Source organism: Lepidochelys kempii, chromosome 10 (genome assembly GCF_965140285.1).
Source record: "Lepidochelys kempii isolate rLepKem1 chromosome 10, rLepKem1.hap1, whole genome shotgun sequence".
NCBI lineage: Eukaryota > Metazoa > Chordata > Testudines > Cheloniidae > Lepidochelys > Lepidochelys kempii.
In genome coordinates, this window is record NC_136389.1 from 15,168,988 (window position 1) to 15,189,098 (window position 20,111).

Below are 20,111 nucleotides of genomic sequence, written 5' to 3' on the forward strand. Positions count from 1 at the left end.
CTAAATCATGAATGGTGTAGAGAAAGTGAATAAGCGTATCTTACCCCTTCATCTAACACAAGAACCAGGGGTCACCCAATGACAGGTTTACATCAAACATAAGGAAATACTTACTAACACTCCAGCAGTCAACCTGTGGAAACTGGGTTCAAAAAAGAATTATATGTTCATGGAGGAAAGGTCCACCAATGGCTATTAGCCAAAATGGTCAGGGATGCAACCATATACTCTGGGTATCCCTAAACCTCTGACTACCAGAAGCTGTAAATGGATGACAGGGCATGGAACATTCAATAAATTGCCCTGTTCTGCTCATTTTTTCTGAAGCATCTGAGACCAGCCACTATTGGAAGACAAGATACTAGGTTAGATGGACCACTGGTCTGACCTCGTATGGACATTCTTGTGACTATAAATACTGTGACCAACCAGTGGTCCAGAAAGGTGTAAAAAAAATTTTTGGCTACACTGCCATTGAACCATACTAGAGACACATGGTGGGTGAGGCAATATTGTTTGTTGGACCAACTTCTGTTGGTGGGAGAGATCAGCTTTCAAGCCACACAGAGCTCTTCTTCAGGTCTGGGAAAGGTACTCCCAGCATCACAGCAACATGCAATGTGGAAGAGACTATTTAACATAAGTAGTTAGCACATATTGTAAGGGCCATCCAAATACCCCAAGATAATATGCTTCAATCCAAAAATAAAACGCTCTGTCCACACACCCCTAGTTGTCACCTAACCACCCGACACTGGAATCCATATGGGATATCAAACACGTACAACGCATACTTGATGGGGACCCCATCCTGAAACAAATCTTTCCTGAACTCCTACTTCTGGCCATCAAACTACGTCGCAACCTCTCCAAGCTCATCATCAGAAGCAAGCTCCCTACACACCAGGGCACACCAAGTCAAAGCAGCACAGCCCCACAATACACACACACCCACAGGCATAAAAATATGTACTCATCACACCAAAGAAAGAAGATTTTCAATAGTCTAAAATTTTCAGTCTGTAAATTTAAAAACTTGAATCAGGATCTTAGCTTGAACTCGCAACATTTTGGACCTTATTCACTGCCAAATTCTTTCAGAAATAAGATGTAGGTAAGGATACTGCATGATGTTATGGAAAGTGATATAATTGGTAAGATAGAGCTTCACCTACAAATATTCGGTCATCTTACTTTAACTGAAGCAACTTTACATGGCTCTATAATACTGGCTTTTGGACACTTGAACCTTTGGCTTTAAAAAAAAAAGTTCTCTTACCAAAGCACTATTTCACATGAAAGGGAAAATGTAGCTTACAATGTACTGAGTATTCTTAACTCCATTTCTTCCTTGGGAGCCCAGAGTGTTCACAACTTATAGATCGCACTTAAAAATATGCAGACTTAGGTCCTTACAGAACCCTTTGTCAAACACTGAACAGAAAATGCAAGTTAGAGGTTTTCATTAGTTTTTGACTGGAATAAGGATTTTCACCTGATTTAACTTTTCAATTTACCTGATTGGCTGCCATTGGAGAATTGTTTTTCACCCACTCTTCCACTATTTTTACCACTGCACGAAGAATTTTAGCATCAGAAGATTTTTCAATCAGAGATGTTAGAATAGCTTGGATAAAATTTTTCCTCATCTCCATGCTCATCACAGCAAGACGAGTTTTCACAAGATCCAAGCTCAGCATTACCAGTTCACTTGTACCTGCTATGGATAGAAGTGCATAATTTTATAAATCAGTCATTTCATATGCCAGAAAAAATGGTTTCAGTGTGAACTGCACAGTAGAACCTTTGAGTTCTAACTTTGCTAACAATCTGTGAAGCTGATAACTGCTAAATATCACCCCTTCTCTCAGGCAACAGATAGGTAAGCTAATGAACACATTACACAAGAAACACAGAATCACAGAAATACAGGGCTGGAAATGATCTCAAAAGGTAATCTAATCTAGTCCAGTCCCCTGAGCTGAGGTAGGACCACGTAAACCTAGACCATCGCTCACAGGTATTTGTCCAACCTGTTCTTTAAAAACTTCCAATGACAGGGATTTCAGAACCTCCCTTGGAAGTCTGCTCCAGTACTTAACTATCCTTATTAGTTAGAAAGATTTTCCTAATATGTAACCTAAATCTCCCTTGCTGCAGCTTTAGTGGATTACTTTTTGTCCTACTTCCAGTGAACATGGAGAACAATTGATCACACTCCTCTTTGTAACAGCCCTTAACATATTTGAAGACTCATCAGGTTCCCCCTCAGTTTTCTTTTCTCCAGACTGAACATGTCTAGTTTTTTTAACCTTTCCTCATAGGTCAGGTTCTCTAAACCTTTTATCATTTTTGTTGATCTCTCTGGACTTTCCCCAAGTTGTCCACATCTTTCCAAAGTTGTGGCATCCAGAAATGGACACAGTACCCAGCTAAGACCTCACCAGTGCTGAGGAGAGCAGGACAATTGCCTGCAGTGTCTTATATATAACATTCAAATTAATACACCCAGAATATTAGCTTTTTTTTTTGCAACTTCATCACATTGTTGAATTATATTCAATTTGTGATCCACTATAACCCCCAGATCCTTTTCAGCAGTACTACCACCTACCCAGTTAAGCAGGGTGGGTAATCAATGATTTTTTTAAATAAAAAAATTAAAAATAGGGTTTTTTATTTATTATTTAAACTATAATAGCTTTCATTTGAAAAGGTTTATTTTTAAAAATAAACGTAACACAAAATATGTTAAGGCCTAATTATAATTTAGTTGTCAACGTGAAACATGTTTTGATAAGAGAAGTTTATATATCCAAAACATTTCAGGTTTTGCTTAATAAAAATAAATGTTATATGTGGTTTTGTGTTTAATTAAATTCCAGTTACCATCCTAATGCAGCATGACAAATCATGAATAAAAAACTTAATTTTCTAGTAAATATATCATTCAACATTTTCTAACCTACTGAAAATGTACAATTAATAAGCATCAGAAAATACTAAGCTATATAATTGCTTAAATAAATGTATATAGTTTGCTAGGTAGCAAAAAGATTTACCAAATCTAGAATAAAGGTTCTATTTAGTTGTAAATCAACATGTTTTACTAGTTATATCAACCAATGAGAATTCTTCAGAAAATAACTGAAATACAAGTGGAAAAGTTGATTAAATCAATTATTTAAATGGAGGCTTTCCATGTGGTGATTTAAATTGCCTTGATTTAAATCAATCCATCCTGCAATTAAGGATAACATGGTTAAAGGACTCTTTATGGGTGCAACTTTATGGAAAATTCTAGGGAAAACTATTAAAATAACAACAAATTAACAGAAAATGTTACCATGGATACAAATCCTTATAATCACTTTGAAAACAGTCTGTCTATGTACCATACCCAAAACAATGGCCCACAGTGCTCTTCAGGAGAGCCTTCCCCTTTGGTCATGTCCATGTGAAAATAATTCAGTTGGAAAGGTATGGTGAGGCCTCATTTTAATAATACTTTGACAAATATTACAGTATACCAATAAATCATGAGGTATAAATAATTGAAGCTAAACTTGTCAAAATGAAAACAATATTTTGTGAGGCAGTATTCTTATTCTGTTAATTTCCTGACTTGCTTATCTGCCAAATTTAATAATTTGCAATGAGTTACTCACGGATTAGTCTCAATTCACAAGGTTCTTTTTTTGTGTAATTAGAATGCGAGTTAGAAATCTAATATTGGAAGTACTTCTTCCAAACTATTTTCCTCAGCAAATTCACCATTAATTGAAATATTTTGTTCTTTAATATCACTGTATTTCTTTAGCAACATTTTTTATTGACACATGATTTGGGTCATTTGATGACAGACAAAACTCCATCTACTGATAAAGTCACCATTGTAAGAAGATAACAAGGGCACCAACTCGGAGCAAACGGATTTCACAAACAACTGCTTCACTACTATTAGCTTACACCTCTTATTTTAAGAGTCCCTGAAAGCAGAGAACTGTCAATCTACACTCCTGAAGAATCCAATAATTTTTAAATATACTGCATTTCAAACATTTACTAACCAAGTGATGTTTGACTCAATATTATGTTAGAGTTTTGTTCAGCAGGTATTAAGAACACACAAAATGTTACTTTTTTCCAGTCGATACTTTCAACAAGATTTCTCACTTTTTACTGGATTATTTTCAAATCATTCAACGCACTATGGAATTCACAACCTTAAATACACAAGCAGCTAAAACCACTCTAAATCTCTGCATTATGATGGGATGCACTACATTACTTAAAATCTTTATTAACCTGCATTATTACCTGTGGTTGCTTCTGCTGTTCCTGATGCAGCCTGTGGATTCAAATGTTCCCTGACCATTTTCTGTAGGGATCGCATGAAGACTGAAATCAGTCTGTCTATGTAGCTTGGATTGTTACTGCATGCAGACTTCAAAATCATTAAAGTACCTAAGATATAAATAAAAATTCTTTAAAGACAACTAAAATCATCATTCATAATTTGGGTAACCAGATGAACATAAGAATGGCCATACTGGGTCAGAACAAAGGTCCATCTATCCCAGTATCCTGTCTTCCGAACAGGTCATCATCAAGTGATCCATCCCGTGTTGCCCATTCCCAGCTTCTGGCAAACAGAGGCTAGGGACACCATGCCCTGTTTTGAGTAAACTAAATAATTCTGTACTCGTCCTATGAAAGGACAGGCGCAGTGCTCTACTTTTGGACAGTTGTGTCCTACCTTGGATATGCAGCTATCCCTGTTACAAAGACAGGAAATCTATGCAGATGCATGATGGAAAAGGTTAGCAAACCAAGATTAATGGCAATATTTCGCTATTTATCTCTCTCAAAGCATTCCTTTCTACTCAGTCAAAAGCTCAGTTTTGCAATAGAAATACCCCAAATATATCTAATAGTTGACTCTTGCCTTGTTAAATGGCTTTTTTCATGCCTTGGAACATGTCAGTTCTTAAATCCCATAATATGAAAATAAAGCATCATACTTGTTGGATACAGATGTAATCCTCCCAGAATGTAATTAATTAGTTTCATATATCAGTTACTAAGTAGGTAAGAAATCATCATAATTAAAAGGGTACATACTCGAGCTATGCAGGAGCTGTCATTTAGTATTAAAGACGCTTCCTAAGTGTCTGTATTAGAACAAATATGTATTTTCCCCCTCAAACTGTATATTTGTTAACAATGCCTGTGCACATATATTGGATATAAATGTAGAGATTGATGCTCCTCTGAAGTATGTTGGTGTTCACGTATGGCAGCTGATTTTACAAGATATATAGCAACACCTGTCCTCACACAGTATACAGATAGACTAGAAACCCTATTCTGGCAGTAACAACCATTTCCTACTTTTCTGCAACTTCATAATTCATCAAATAACCCAAAACAATATTTAGAGTTTAAGTGTTTTATTAACAGACAGAATGACTGCTTTACTTTATTTTGTCCCTCCTTTTCCACCCCTCACAAATACTCTGGTATCTTCTGTTAAGAGTCTGGACCGCTTTTTTATAATCGATAAGATATAGACTGACTCAGGGAAAACAGTAGAATCTAACCTTGGAGTGTGCTTTGGACAAATGATAAAAAGTCTCTTTCTTGGTTAGTGTGTTGTATAGCACATCCTGACACCTGACAAATAGGCAATTCCCTAAGTGAAATTACACCTGTCTACACAGATCACAAACTAGGATACTGAAGGACATTTGCCATTTAAAGCAGCAAGCTTTTCTAACTCGTGCAATTTCAAGTTTGCATTATTGACAGAACCAATTCTGTGCCAAACTTGCTATGACCAGCCAAACTGTCTAATCATTCCAACATATCTCAGTTGTAGTCAAGCATTCAGACAAGAACTAAAGGGAGATTAGTTCCCTGGTAGTTTAATCAGTGTAAATAAATAGTGAACTAGGAATGTGTTTCAGCTTTTCAAAAATGTGCTTAATAAAAATACATTCAGAAATGTTACCTTTTGAAAAGAGAGTGTACTGTATCTGGGATTCTTCACTTATTCAGAATCCAAGTTCTAAAGAAGACTCTTATGTGATTTAAATCAGCTAACATTTGATGCTTTCAACAAACTGGTGCTTGTATTCAAATGAAAAATACTGGACAAAAAACATTTATGTGTATTTACTTCATTTTTTAAAATACCCATGATCTTATGCCCCAAAAAATAGTAACTGGAGGATTTTGGCTGCTCCAGCTGAAATTTCCAATAGCTTTTACTTTACATCATTGTTAGTTTAAATGCCTTTTCTCCTTCCTATGTGCCCTTAGTAACTAAGGCACCTATCCAGCCATCAGTATCCATTTTCAACACTTATCTTCAAGCCAGCTGCTTGGGAATGATAGAATGCAATGAGCCCTGTAGTCTTATTCCTCAAGGCTGTCAGCCTTCTTCCCAAGGTCATGTCTACATCCAGATTTCCCAGGGCGGCACACAACACTATCTACATGGCTATCAACCCCCTTACAGAAAATAAAATAAAACCTAATGACAGAGAACACACTAATTAGCGAGCCAATTTATAGACATGTCCGAGAAGAACGAGAAACTCACCAAAGAGTTGGGAAGGATTAGCATTAGTGGCTTTTTCATAATTAGTAAGTCCTTCATAGATAACCTTTCCGACTGCAGCATATAGGCATTCCAGCTCTTCGTATTTTGATGCTACACTTGAAGTACCTGAGACAGAGTTGACAACATAAAAACCAAATAAGTTTTATAATATTACAGTTATTAAAACAGTACAAGGGGCTCTCTCTGAACCTTCCATACTTGCATGTAAAAAAAACCCTGTATCTATTATACAACCACTGTGGCCTCTGTGTTGGGTATCACTTCCCCAGTATGCTCACTAAAATTTTCCTAGTAATAAGATGGTCTCGATTAATTTAGTAGTGCTATGACTAAGTAGTGCTTATCCTTGTCAAGTGTTCCATGTTACCTAAAGCCTCTCTTTACACCCAATTTCTCTTTCTTGTCTTAGTAAAACAGTGATGTTCAACTACTGAAAAACAGCATTTTTCAAAGCAGAAAAATGGTAATTGCAAAAGACATTAAATTTATAGCAGGCATTTCTTGAGTCAAAGTAATGACTGCCACAGGTTATTAAGTTTTTATGTCAATGGATAATGATGTATTCCACATGATTACTTATTGCAACTTTTTTTTTTTTTTAACAGAGGTTGAAAGTGCAAGCTAAAATGGATCATAAAATGCAGAACACATAAAACAGAAGATTAGCATATTCAGAAATCTCTCCCTGCCCCCCCTCCCCCAAACCACTTAAGTTATGCAGTGATAAAAGAAAAAGGAGGAGGAAAATACCACATACTTGGTTCTGTAGGGAATATACTCATTAAGCGAGAGAGTAGACTGTGGACAGCCCTCAAAACCTTGGTGTTTCCACATGTCATACAAGCTGCTACTCCTCGTTGCAGAGGTTTGAAGCTGCTAAGGATAGCTGGAGACTGCAGTACAGTTAATAGGAAACTTAGGACCTCTAGCCCAGTGCAAATGTTGGCAAAGTTGGCCTGATTGGGCTGTTCCTAGAAGAACACATATACGGGAAAAAACAACAAACAAAAGAGTATTAGACTTGTTAGCTCACATAAACCTGTGTAAAATCTACAACAATATGATTCCAGGCTTCCATATTACAAGAGTTTCAATTCCATTTTCTTATAAACAGCCATGTTTTCCAGATCTGCAAAATATGAGATACTGGAAGCCACTAACTGCATAGCAGAAATTTACCTATTTGCATCGTTTTAACATTACAGGAGTGGTGAAAGAAGCAAAGAAAATGGCTAGCTAGACACTGCTTGGAACAATGGGCTGCACTATATTTGCCTGTGGAAATACCTTAAAGAAAAAGATATTGAAAAGCAGGTATAAAACAGCTTATTCTGATGGACCTTTAAAAGAAGCGCTTATGAGAAATGGGTGCTTCAAGCCAAGAAACAGGATGTTTGAAACTAAACCAACTGAATGAGTGGAAACTAAAAGATTTTGCTAGCCTTGTCTGTCTCCCATCCTAAAATATAACCACTGTTACACTGAATTAGGCTGTATGACTTCACCTAACAGAAAGCAGAAGGATATTATTCATTATTTGGATTACTGTAGTGCCTAGGAGCCCTAATGCTAGCTTACCATTTAAATGTTATATAAGCACTAGGGCCACCCACCTTCCTGCCTGTTTTTTTTGTTGTTTTTTTTGGCCTACTAGCTGCTGGATGCAGCGAGCTCTGCCTTTTCCAACTCTGTGATGCCTACAGGACCACAATAAGAAAGTAGAAGATTTGCAAGAGATGACAAACTGGAAGACTTCTTCTCCAGAGCACTGGAGGGAGTTAGGACAGACTACAGTTCAACAACTGGAAGTCCCAGACAACCTGGTTCTCTCAATTGCTCATGCAAGTAAATTTGCCATCCTCACCATTACTCTATGTTCTTATATTTATCTGGAAAAGGGTAACAATCTCCAGGACTCCACTCCTGAGCAAGGACTTGAATGCAGGTCGCCCCGCTGCCAGTGAGTACCCTAACTGCCAGGCTATAGGATATTCTGAGACGGGGGTCTCACCTTTCCTGATGAATCTTCGTATAAAATACTTGAGCAATCATTGGGCCAGAAACAGAGGATGATTCTATAGCCCAGTGTTCAGAGGACTTACCTCATCTGGGAGGAGGACATACTTGGTTCCTAGGTCTACTTCACTGAATATTTAAGTATTTTGTAAAAAATGGAACAGCTTCAACAACAGGAGAAATTAAGAGAGCCCCATCCCCAGAATACCCTGGAGGTTAGGCACTCACATGGGGAAGAGGGGAGGAACAGTGGTTCAAGGTTCCTGCTCCGGAACAGCAATTCAAATCTGGACCTCCCACATCCCAGGTGAGTGACCTAACCACCAGCCTAAATGTTATAAGGGGGCACCACCACTACCATCACCTATTTCTCTTGCTCCTCCTCCAGTTTTTGTGCTTAAAATCCCCCTTGTGAATATAGCCTGAAAAATTGAAACAAGACGCATCATCAATGTTAAACTTTGTTCAGAGATTTCTGAACGTTCTTTTTTATTTGTTTCAACAAACAATTCACTAAAATTGTCCCAAAATTGCATTTTTCAGTGAAAAAAGTTACAGCTATAAAACTTGGCCCAGCTTTATTCCTAAGTACAAGCCCCTGCATCTTCTATTCACAGAAATATTCAAGTGCGGTCTTGTTTTACCCAAGTCCTGTTATTTCTGCTCAGCCACCAATACCTTGTAAGGCCTGCACTCAGATAATATATTTGCATTGGCATTACTGAGACCAAGAAAGGTGGGTGGGAGATAATTCTGACAAAAAGCTGAATAGGTACAGTGTTTAATTTGTAGGACTGAAGAGAAAATGATGTGCTGAATTGCGGTTAAGTAATTGTGCATGTATTCAGCGTGGATAACATTTGCTCCTGAAGTGCTGAATGTTAATGGGAGTTCTCATTAGTTAAGTTGTACAGTATTTTTGAGAAGCATACGTAGAGTTTTGAGTAATGAATAATGATGAAGCATCATCAACTACAGAGGTTGAAAGCCAAATGTACAAGGGTATATAAAAATAACAGCATTCACCACCTTTAAACAGAGGTGAACTAAACCAGCCCCAATGGTAGGAGGAAAAAATTATTAAGTGACTACCTTTTAAAAATAAGATTACAAAAGCAACTATCTTCACACCAGTAATGTACAGTTTCTAAACATTTGGAAAAAGGAATCATGGTAAAAGTACTCTTTAAAAATCTTAAATTCATTTACTATTGCAGCGAAGTAGGCTTTGCCACTGCTTTATTCCACAGTGGGAAACCAAAAAGTGATCCCAACATATTTACCACAATAAGAAAGTTCATACTACTTATAGTAGTAGTATGGTACAAATAACTTAGTTTATAGTATTGTAATGGCATATTATATGGCATACTGTCATGTAATGTATTAAAAATAGGGATATCAAATGACTAAAAAAGATCAATTAATCACAAGATTTAAAAAACTGTCACGATTAATTGCTGTTTTAATGGCACTGTTAAACAACAATACAATACCAATTTAAATTGACTATAAATATTTTGGTAGTTTTTCTACATTTTCAGATATATTGATTGTATTCTGTGTTGTAACTGAAAAGTGTAAAGTGCTCACTTTATATTATTTTTATTACAAATATATTATATCTATCTACTATATATTACAAAGAGAGATAAATAAATAGTATGTTTCAATTCATCTCATACAAGTACTGTAGTGCAATTGCTTTATCTTGAAAGTGCAACTTACAAATGCAGAATTTCTTTTAACATAACTGCACTCAAAAACAAAATAATGTAGAACTTCAGAGCCTACAAGTCCACTCAGTCCTACTTCTTGTTGAGCCAATCGTTAAGACAAATGAGTTTGTTTACATTTACCTGCCTGCTTCTTATTTATGTCACCTGAAAGTGAGAACAGGCATTCGAATGGCACTGTTGTAGCCAGCCCTGCAAGAAATTTACATGCCAGATATGCTAAACATTTGTATGCCTTTTCATGCTTGTACTTGTAGGCTCTAAAGTTTTACATATTTTTTTTTCATATAACACTCAAAAACAAAACAAAAATACATTTAAGTGTTCTACATATTAATCATAAATTTAAATTGGTATTCTATTATTATTTAATAGTGTAATTAAAACTGCAATTTATCACGACTTTTTTTTTTAACCCAGTTAATTTGTTTTACGTTAATAGCATGCTTTAACTATGCCATAATTAAAAACTTCACTGTTAAGTATAGAATGCCAACCTTTCACTAAGACAAGGTAGGTGTTATCTTTTATTAGATCAACTTCTGTTGGTGAGAGAGACAAGCTTTTGCGCTACAAAGAGCTCTTCTTCAGGTCTGTACCACCACCAACTCCTTGCACCAGTCATTTCTCCACCAACCTTTGTCCCAGTTTCCCTACTCGCCATCCCCAGACCCGATTCCTCAACACTCTGCATTCCAGTCAGACAGCCTCCTCCCTTCTCCTTCATCCTGCTTGGGCATCAGCAAAGGAAGCACTGAGAACAATGAAGGAACTGCCTCCATGCTCTTAATTCTGGTGCCGGGTGTCTCAGCGGTTCCCAGCTGCCAAGAGGGGCAATTGTAGAGACAGTCCTGCCGCCCTAGGCTGGAGCATGTCCAGCACGGATAGAATCTTCAGCGACTTTACTTGCCAAACTTTTATAAGTCTCTGCTGAGCATGTGCAAACAGATCCATAAGCTTATTTGTTTCCTTTATTTTGTTTCTATCGATTTTATATGTAGTATTTACATTACATGTTAGACCAAAAATCAGTTTTAATGACTCTACAAAGAAACTAAAATTATTTAACAATACTAGCATTGCTACAAATGCTTGACAGAAAGATTCTAACATTTATTAACGTGCACTTCCATTCCCAAATGTTGACTTTTACCTAAATCCTCTTGTCAAGAAAAATGACAAGAATAATTACTCAAAAAACCTATAAATCAATTTCATTAGTTCTAGTAATGACAGTGATTAAACTAGTAATTAAATGGACAACATTTAATTTAAAATTCTCTACATCAATGTTGTGCTACTATCTTCAATATATAGTCTAAACCTAAGATCTGCATATTATAAATAAAATAGATCTCTTGGATACTGACTTATCAAGAAATAGGTAAATTGTTAAAGACCTTCAATATCTTATTAAGCCAGTACTCAATTATGTCCTGTGTTACTGAATCTTAAAGCTCTATAGGGCTGGAATGTAACTTACCACAGTCATTAGCAGTTTATCAAACCACTGCAGTTTGAGTTCTGATTTTGGCCACATATCTGGTCGTAAAGCTGTCTTCAAAAGGTTAACGCAGCGTCGAGACAGCAATTCTCCAGGAGATCCAGCAGTGTTTGAGTTGTCATTTACCTAGCAATTAATCAAAATTACTGCAGAATGACAACCATTTATAACCACGATCTTTATAACTCATTAATTTTTTATACATCCTACATATGCATATCATTGTCTAGTTTTGGAAAGGCTTAGCTAAAGTAACTATACCAACACAGTCACGATACTGTATTACACAAAAGGCTAGTATTGTGTTTATATACAAACTGTTTTTAAAATGTTAACGGATTTACCTAGTCTCTGAAAAAATTCTCAAAGGAATGTCAGGTTGCAACAATATTTTAAAATGTATTATGCGAAGAATACAGCTGAGCAAACAATTCACAGGAACTATTTTGACTAATTTAATTGTTCATGCTCACAATTTGCCAATGAGCAGTTTAAAGTTCTTTAATTTATTCACATTTAAAATTATTCTGTGGGTAAAATTTTCAAAAGCATCTCAGTGGCTTAGGAGTCTAAGCCACATTTTCCAATGTTACTTAGGCACTTAAGAGACTACATCTCAGTGCAAGTCAGTAGGACATAGTTTTCTCACCCACTGATCATGTGATTTCGGCATGTAGAAACCTAAGTAATAACTGCTCTAGTTTTGTTCCAAAATATATTTTTGTATCTCAGAAACAAGTCAATGTCTTAAAGTTCTTTACATCTAAATGTCTCATCAGCTATCCAGACATCTCGGAGTATAACTACAAAGATATGGAACATGAATACTTTTAATAAAAATTTACATAAAAATCAGCACAACCCTATGTTTTTCATATGAACTTTTCATACCAATTTCCAAACTTTTCAGAAGACGACAGCCATCGTTGAAGTTTATACTTTTATCCCAGAGTGTATAATAAAAGGTTATTTGCATTTTTGAACACTAATGAAGCATTGGTACATGCATTTCAGAATCACACAGTACCTGGCAAGCAATTCTAATGAGGAAGTTGACCACAGTATCTGTATGCTGCTTGTCGATTGGCTTGGAAAGAAGTGCATCAGCTCCTGGCAACGACTGAGTACGTCCAAATACCTGTGCACACAATTTTTGTTCAATAAAAAAGAGGGGTAATGGTACATAATAAATTGTGCTTAAATAATAATATAAAGCACAACTATGAATTAATCGTAGTTTAACAGTGAGCAGGCTACAAAATTATGAAGGAAAATGAACATAAAGGTTACTTAATCTTAAAACTGCTGGTTATAAGAACAAAAGGAAACTGAATATTTCTTACTGCACTTATTGCCCCAGTAGCTGTCCTGAATCGTTTCACCTCTTGACCAGAATCAAGAGACAATCCTCTTTTAACAGAAGATGAGGCAGAACTTGCTCCTTCTCCACTTGTACTTGGATCCATATCTGAATCTGGCTGAAATATCAGCGATACACACATTTAAAAAAAATTCATGACAACATTTTGAGGTTCATCAAGACTGTTACTATTCCTACCTGTTGATCTTTAATTCTCTGCAATTCCCATTTGATGACTACTTCAGCAAGGTCCACAGCCAGTTTTCTTTGTTCAATTGTAACACTAGGAGTGAAACCCAACCTCTGCATGGCACTAACCATATGTTGCACCAAATGGTGTCTTACAGGGTAATAAACCTGTAGAAATGGATTCATAAATATGTTACATGTAAACTAATTATATTCTACATATTCCCTACTACACAGAAAACAGGATGGTAAATTAATTGCATTTAAGCCCAGAGTTGGTTATATCTGTACCATGCTCATCCCTCTAGAATTAAGACAAGAAGCTGGTTCTTTGGTAAAACAGACATTTCTGACCAGATTTTCCCTGACCCACAGGTAAACCAGACTAAGGCTATGGCTACACTAGAGAGAGCGTACAGCAGTACAGCTGCTAATGTAGCTGCTCTAAGCTCTAATGTAGCTGCTCAAGCCAACAGGAGAGAGTTCTCCCGTCAGCTTAACTACTCCTCTCTCGCAAGCAGCGGTAGCTACGTCAGTGGGAGAAGCTCCCCTGCCAACATAGCGCTGTCCACACCAGTGCTTATGTCAGTGTAACTTATGTCACTCAGGGGTGTATTTTATTCACCCCCCTGACTGACATAAGTTATGCCGACATAAGCTGCAATACAGACATAGCCTAAGAATCATACCTATCTAGTGTTTCATTTTGGAAACAAACCACTCCAAACTTCACTTTCATTGTTGCTTTCAAATGTTTTACTAGCTCTTCAGTTGGCTCCCTATTTACGCTATTTCATACCGTGTGCAAGCTAATTTTAAAAGTGCTTATGGACCAAGACCAAACTGACCCTTTGTTTAAGTTAAATTGGTATTTCAGGCATTTGTGCGCTTTTGGGAACATGACTCTTTAAATGACCATATATGGGTGGAGGAGGCTTTAACAAACAAAAAATACAGAGGACATGTTAGTAGAAAAGGGAAAGATGAAACAATGTAAAAGCAAAAGTTCAAAGAGACAGAGGCATTTCAGAATTGGCCAGATATATTGGTACATTAACAGCAGACATTTTCAGCTTTAAATGTCTGTAGTACGCACATGTGCGTAGAGAACTATCTCCTTTAAATATTTGTTCTCTGCTGTATAATTTGAATCTCACTAATTTTTATTTAATCTGTATTATATCTCCTAGGCATCTAGGATAATTTGTCCAATTGTTCGGCTGGTCACTGTATACATACCTTGAAATGTTGTACTATTAAATGCAAAATATGGACCAGTTGTGGAACTGTATGGCCCTCTTCTACAATGATTTTTCGTGTCCAGTGAGTCAGCATCTGATGTCCATCCTCCATTCGAGCAGGCACAGCTGGAGTTAGAATAGCCATTGCCTGCCTGACAATTGCTCGAGCCTCCATTGCATGAGCTTTTAGAAGACTGTGAAAAACCTAAAAAAGGAGTGATCCTCTTAAACATGATACAAACCTCTTCTTCTAAAGAATAATACAGCTCTTTAAGAGCTTTTTCCTTGAATAAACGGTAGTTTCACTCCCTTGTCCTACCTGCTATCCTGTTTTTCCCCAGTGTCTGATGCTGTTTTCTTATATTCTCTCCCCCATGAATCCCTTGACCTCTTTCTCAAACACCTTTCTTTCAAATGATACCACTAATGCCCTGATTTTAAAAGACCTCTAAATATTATCTGCTTCTTCACTGCCTCATCTCCCTTATTCCCCCATCTCTAAGCTCTTTGAAAGTGTCATCTACGCCCACGATCTTGAAGTGCCTTCATCCCTCTCCTTTATACCTGTCAGTTACCTTTTACCTTCTCCATATTCTAAAACTTCCCTAAAGTTACCAATGATCTTCTCCACATTAAGTCCAATTCTCATTTTTCATGATCTTTTTGCTGCCATCTTTACCAGGAACAAGCCCCTCTTCCTGCTGAGCTTCCCAGGTGACTCTCCTCTCTCACCTACTACCTTCACTAGTTCCCTTCTTGTAGATACTCCACAAGGTGCTGGTCTTTGGCCTGCTCCTTCTATACTTGCTCCCTGTGTGATTTTATCTGCTCTTGCGGTTTTAGTTATCACATGTATAATAATTATTCAAAACTACATCTTCATCCTCCATGACAGGCCCTCCATTACAGAACAAAATAATGGATTAAAGAAAGCGTACACCAGAAACAGTACTTATCAGCATCCTTTTAGCATATTAGTGCAAATTTGTAAACACTACCTGCAACACTATCTTCTTATGTATGGCAAATTTTGCAATGATGTGTGCTAAAAGCAAATGTCCACTGTACTTGCACGCTGGGTCCACGCATGCCTTAGACAAGAGACAGGGCCAGGCAAAGGTCATCAGGCGTCGTAGTTTGCTGTTCCGATTCTTGTTATTGTCATGAATGTGATGTGGGGCATGTTCCACAAGAAGTGTTGCAAATTGCAAGAGATAAATTCTGAGTGAATCCAGCATGTCTGCCTGCTTTTCTGGGTCAAGTACCTATACCCAAGAGTGGAGGGGTAGCAAGATGAGAAGAGAGAGAAAAAAAGAAATATCTTTGTAAGCTCTACACACACATTACCAACTACAAAGACAAATATAGTTCACTAAGTCTATAAAAAAAACACATACTTTTACAGGTTGGAATCTACAGCAACAGATGAGATGACTTTTAGAACAATGTAATTTTATCACCAGCTATCAGCACTCTCCAAAGAAATGGGCTACTGTCCATTTCTCCTCTATTGCCCAAATGATCTTTGATTACACTGTATGCACATACATCTACATTTAGGGCCAGGTTTTCAAAAGTCTTCAGCACACACAACGGACGCCAGATTTTCATAAGAGATCAGCTCCCACTCTGGCAACTAAATGAAGTGAGCACATTTTTATAAAAAGGGGAGCTGAGCACTTCTGAAGATCTGGCCTTTAAAATATCTTCAACAGTGACTATCTTATCTTTGCCGACCGGTATAATAATGAGGCACAAGTCATTTCTAGGAGTCTGTAGAGACTCTTCTTACCAAGAGATAGGTGATACAGGGGGTTGCCACAGCAAGCCTTCATTTGTAAAAAATATGTTGAAATCCTAGTCAAGTCACAAGTAACTTGAGTATTTGTAATCTCATTCTAGCTCCTGGTGGATATTTCTCCACAATTCAAAATTATTATATGAGGCAGTATAATTGATCACTTATGTTTAGAGAAGGCCCTGGCCAGAAGTAGCAAGAATAATTCAGATCAGGATTGAAATGTCAATCAACTCAGGTACATTTATTTTATTTTTCGCTTTTCAATTCTTTAAAGCTAGCAGGGATTGATACCTTTGTTATAAAAACACTGGTGATACTTTCTGGATTATCTCCTTCTGGGTTGGGTGGTCCCAGAAGTTGTTCTCCTTCTGCCTTTTCAAAACTATATAAGAATGCAGGATTCAAGATATGCTGCAGAACCTACAAACCAGAAATGGAAGAAGTTAATACTATGCTATTAAGTTCTCTAAATAAAACAATTACTTAAAAAAGCTATATGGATTATTCCCGATTACTGACCAAACCAATGCACTGCAGCTTCAGAACCTCTTGACGTTCTCTCTTTCAAACTTAGAGAGATCCCATGTAAAAAAGCCTGAACAGACAGATAATTGGGGGGTGGGGTGGAGGAGGAGGAGAGAAAAAACACACACAACACAAAAATTGGTTTCCTAGAAAGGGCAGATTAAGGATTTGTCTACACAGCCTGCGTCTGGACTTTGGGTATGGACTACAGAATGCACTAGCATGCTGTGCTGTATCTACCTTTTAGTTCACACCAGCTGTGTACCACACATGGGAGTTAGAGCACAGCACGCAAGTGCACTCTGTAATTTACACCCCATAGTCCAAACTGCAGGGCCACATAGGCATAACCTAAGAAATGCTCAACTTTGAAAGTCAGAGGAATTGCTGACTCCATGTATTATTGGTCTTCCACGTATATGGTATTTCACATAATTGGCTCTGCCAATTACTGAACTCTTTTTGACATTTAAGCAAGCAAGGTTTGTTGCCCTAGTTCCCAAGATGAGAATTAAACCTAAATATCAGCCTATTTTGATTTAATTGCTTTACTTACCTTGGCTTTCAGCTCATCTCCAAAGTTTGGGTCATTGAAGTCTACAAACCGGAAGAACAGAGCCCGTTTTTGGGAAATACTATAGTTTTTTGGGATTTCTTCTTCCATGTACTCCTTTAAGAAAGTCATATTGCAGAGAAAACGGCCTGTAAAAGCTCGAAGCAGCTGGAAGAGCAACTCTATATCACCATAATTCCTTCTGGAAAGGAAACAATTAAAATCTCTTGTGAGAAACTAGTATCAGACTATTTTGTTTGATAACTTGGGGGAGGAGTCATCATTGCTTTTAAACATGCACAGTTAAAAAATCCCAGGAGTCATTGAAAGTAGCCTTGGTTTTGGCTCCAACGGCAGCACTAAGGAGCAACTTTCAGCCTTTTCTTCCACACAGCATTATGTAGCAGTTTTATTTTGAAAGTACAGAAAAAATATACACAAATGGAAAAAAAACTGATTTGATCAATAAATAGTTCTACATACTTGCAGTAATTCAATAAGCAGTATGCCAGTAGTTTAGGTTCTTTCCAGTTTGTTGCAGCCATATTCTCCTTACGATGTCTTTCTTGAAAAGCTTCGCTTACCCACACACGTCTTAACTGACTCACTAAGGAATGTTGATTTGCCAACCAACATTCATCATTCTTAACTATAATACTTATGATCTGCCAAAAACAAACAAGACAAATACATCTATTAGACCTATATCTAATAGCAGCAATCAGAGAGACAAGGTGGGTTAGTTAATATATTTTATTAGACCAACTTCTGTTGGTGAAAGACACTGTTTCAAACTTACGCAGAGCACTTCTTCTAGTCTGGGAAACAAGGTGTTAACGGGCCACTTCACCTTGAATGGTCCCTTAGAACAGTGGTTGTCAAATTTATTTGATTGTGCCCTCCACCCCACCTTCTTTTTATCTGTAGCCCTTTACGCTCCCTTCCCCTCAAGTACATAAACCACCACCCAGCTCTGAAGGCAGCATGGAGAGCAGCAGCTGCTGGCCAGGCGCCCAGCTCTGAAGGCAGACCAACTTCTCATGCTCCCCCCCGGATACATTCTGTGCCCCCAGCCCCCCAGTTTAGAACCTCTGCCTTAGCTTAGCATAAGTAGTTAGCACATATGCTATTTGTTGACCTTGTTTTTAACTGACACTCTTCGTACCTTTCCCAGACCAGAGGAAGAGCTCTATGTAACTTGAAAGCTTATCTGTCTCACCAACAGAAGATGGTCCAGTAAAAGATATTACCTCACTCACCTTGTCTCTCGAATACAAGGTGGAACAGACTGTTTAGCACAAGTGGTTCACATATATTTCAAGGGACCACTAAAGGTGAAGTGGCCCATTACCACCTCTCCAATCACCGGGAGTGGGGTGGGAAAAAGGGGGTGGGGTAGGGGAAAACTGTGGGGAGGTTTAGTGCGTTATAGGTTGTTGTAATAAGCCATAAATCCAGTGCCTCTATTAAGTCCATGATTTTTAGTGTTTAGCAAAAGTTATGCATTTAAGCTCCCAAGCTTGAAGGTGCCTTGGATCTTAAATTTATAACTTTGCTAGACACTAAAAATATGAAATACGTGTTAACTACTTATGCTAAACAATCTGCTCCACTTTGCATTTAGCTGTGACACGGAGTATGCTTCCTAGACCTGAAGGAGAGCTCTGTGTAAGCTCAAAAGCTTGTCTCTCTCATCAACAAAGGTTAGTCCAATAAAAGATATTACCTCACCCATACTGTCTCTCTAATATCCTGGGACTAACACAGCTACAGCAACACTCCATAATAGCAATCTTGATATACAGGGACACATTTCAGATTGATTTAGGACTAAATATGGTTCTACAAAAATTGTCCATAGAAACAATTCATTAATTATTAATTCATTTTCTTTTTAACTCCAATGACAGATATATTTAAATTTTTTTAAAAACATTCCTATTCAGCATTGGCAGTGTTATGCTAGTAAATGAGAAACAGAAGAGTCAAACTGACTGTCTATTTGCTTTAAGACACGTAAAATGCAACAAGTAAACTGGCAGGTGAAAGAGAAATTCAATTTTTTAAAAAACTTTTTTTTTTTTTTTTTACGAATCTACCAATATGTATGTGACATTACTCAATGTATCTATAGCGAGTGTCCCTCTAAACAGATATGAACTATCCATGACAACGTTTGAAAAAACAGCAAATAAATACCTTGATAGCCTGAAACTGAAGATCAAGACGCATTGTGCTGGTGCTTGGTGATCCAGGCCTAACAGCAGCTTGGGTGCCACCAGGTAACAGTAAAGTGATAAATCGATTTGGATTAGCTGCCAGGACATCTCGTAAAGGCTTCGCATCTTTGTGTTTTAAAAAACTCTGGAGAAGGGCAACCAACCATTATAGGAATAAATTTTAAAGAAAACATACCGCAGGTTGTATCATCATACAGTTGTATACAAACGTTTAGTTTACCTATACCACTCAGCCTTAATGCATTTTAATTTTGTGCCTGAATTTAATACTTATAAAAAAGTGCCAAATCATCTGTCCTCAGGACTGAAGTCTGTTAT

The 20,111-nt window shown here is 37.3% G+C and overlaps 1 protein-coding gene across 20 annotated transcripts in view; it reads right to left on the reverse strand.

The window, feature by feature from the left end:
- Positions 1 to 20,111, reverse strand: part of TRRAP (transformation/transcription domain associated protein) — a 154,701-nt gene that overhangs the window by 78,155 nt on the left and 56,435 nt on the right. For 19 of the 20 annotated variants that reach the window (XM_073362108.2, XM_078854548.1, XM_073362109.2 and 16 more), the window contains 14 exons: positions 19,753 to 19,917; positions 18,037 to 18,218; positions 17,557 to 17,755; positions 16,767 to 16,895; positions 15,673 to 15,939; positions 14,673 to 14,879; positions 13,443 to 13,601; positions 13,228 to 13,362; positions 12,912 to 13,022; positions 11,864 to 12,010; positions 7,386 to 7,599; positions 6,608 to 6,733; positions 4,321 to 4,467; positions 1,518 to 1,720 (listed from right to left, as the gene is read on the reverse strand). In XM_073362108.2, coding sequence (XP_073218209.1) covers positions 1,518 to 1,720; positions 4,321 to 4,467; positions 6,608 to 6,733; positions 7,386 to 7,599; positions 11,864 to 12,010; positions 12,912 to 13,022; positions 13,228 to 13,362; positions 13,443 to 13,601; positions 14,673 to 14,879; positions 15,673 to 15,939; positions 16,767 to 16,895; positions 17,557 to 17,755; positions 18,037 to 18,218; positions 19,753 to 19,917 — 2,391 coding nt within the window. The remainder of the gene's footprint in view (positions 1 to 1,517; positions 1,721 to 4,320; positions 4,468 to 6,607; positions 6,734 to 7,385; positions 7,600 to 11,863; positions 12,011 to 12,911; positions 13,023 to 13,227; positions 13,363 to 13,442; positions 13,602 to 14,672; positions 14,880 to 15,672; positions 15,940 to 16,766; positions 16,896 to 17,556; positions 17,756 to 18,036; positions 18,219 to 19,752; positions 19,918 to 20,111) is intronic. The other variant, XM_078854559.1, reaches the window with a different exon arrangement.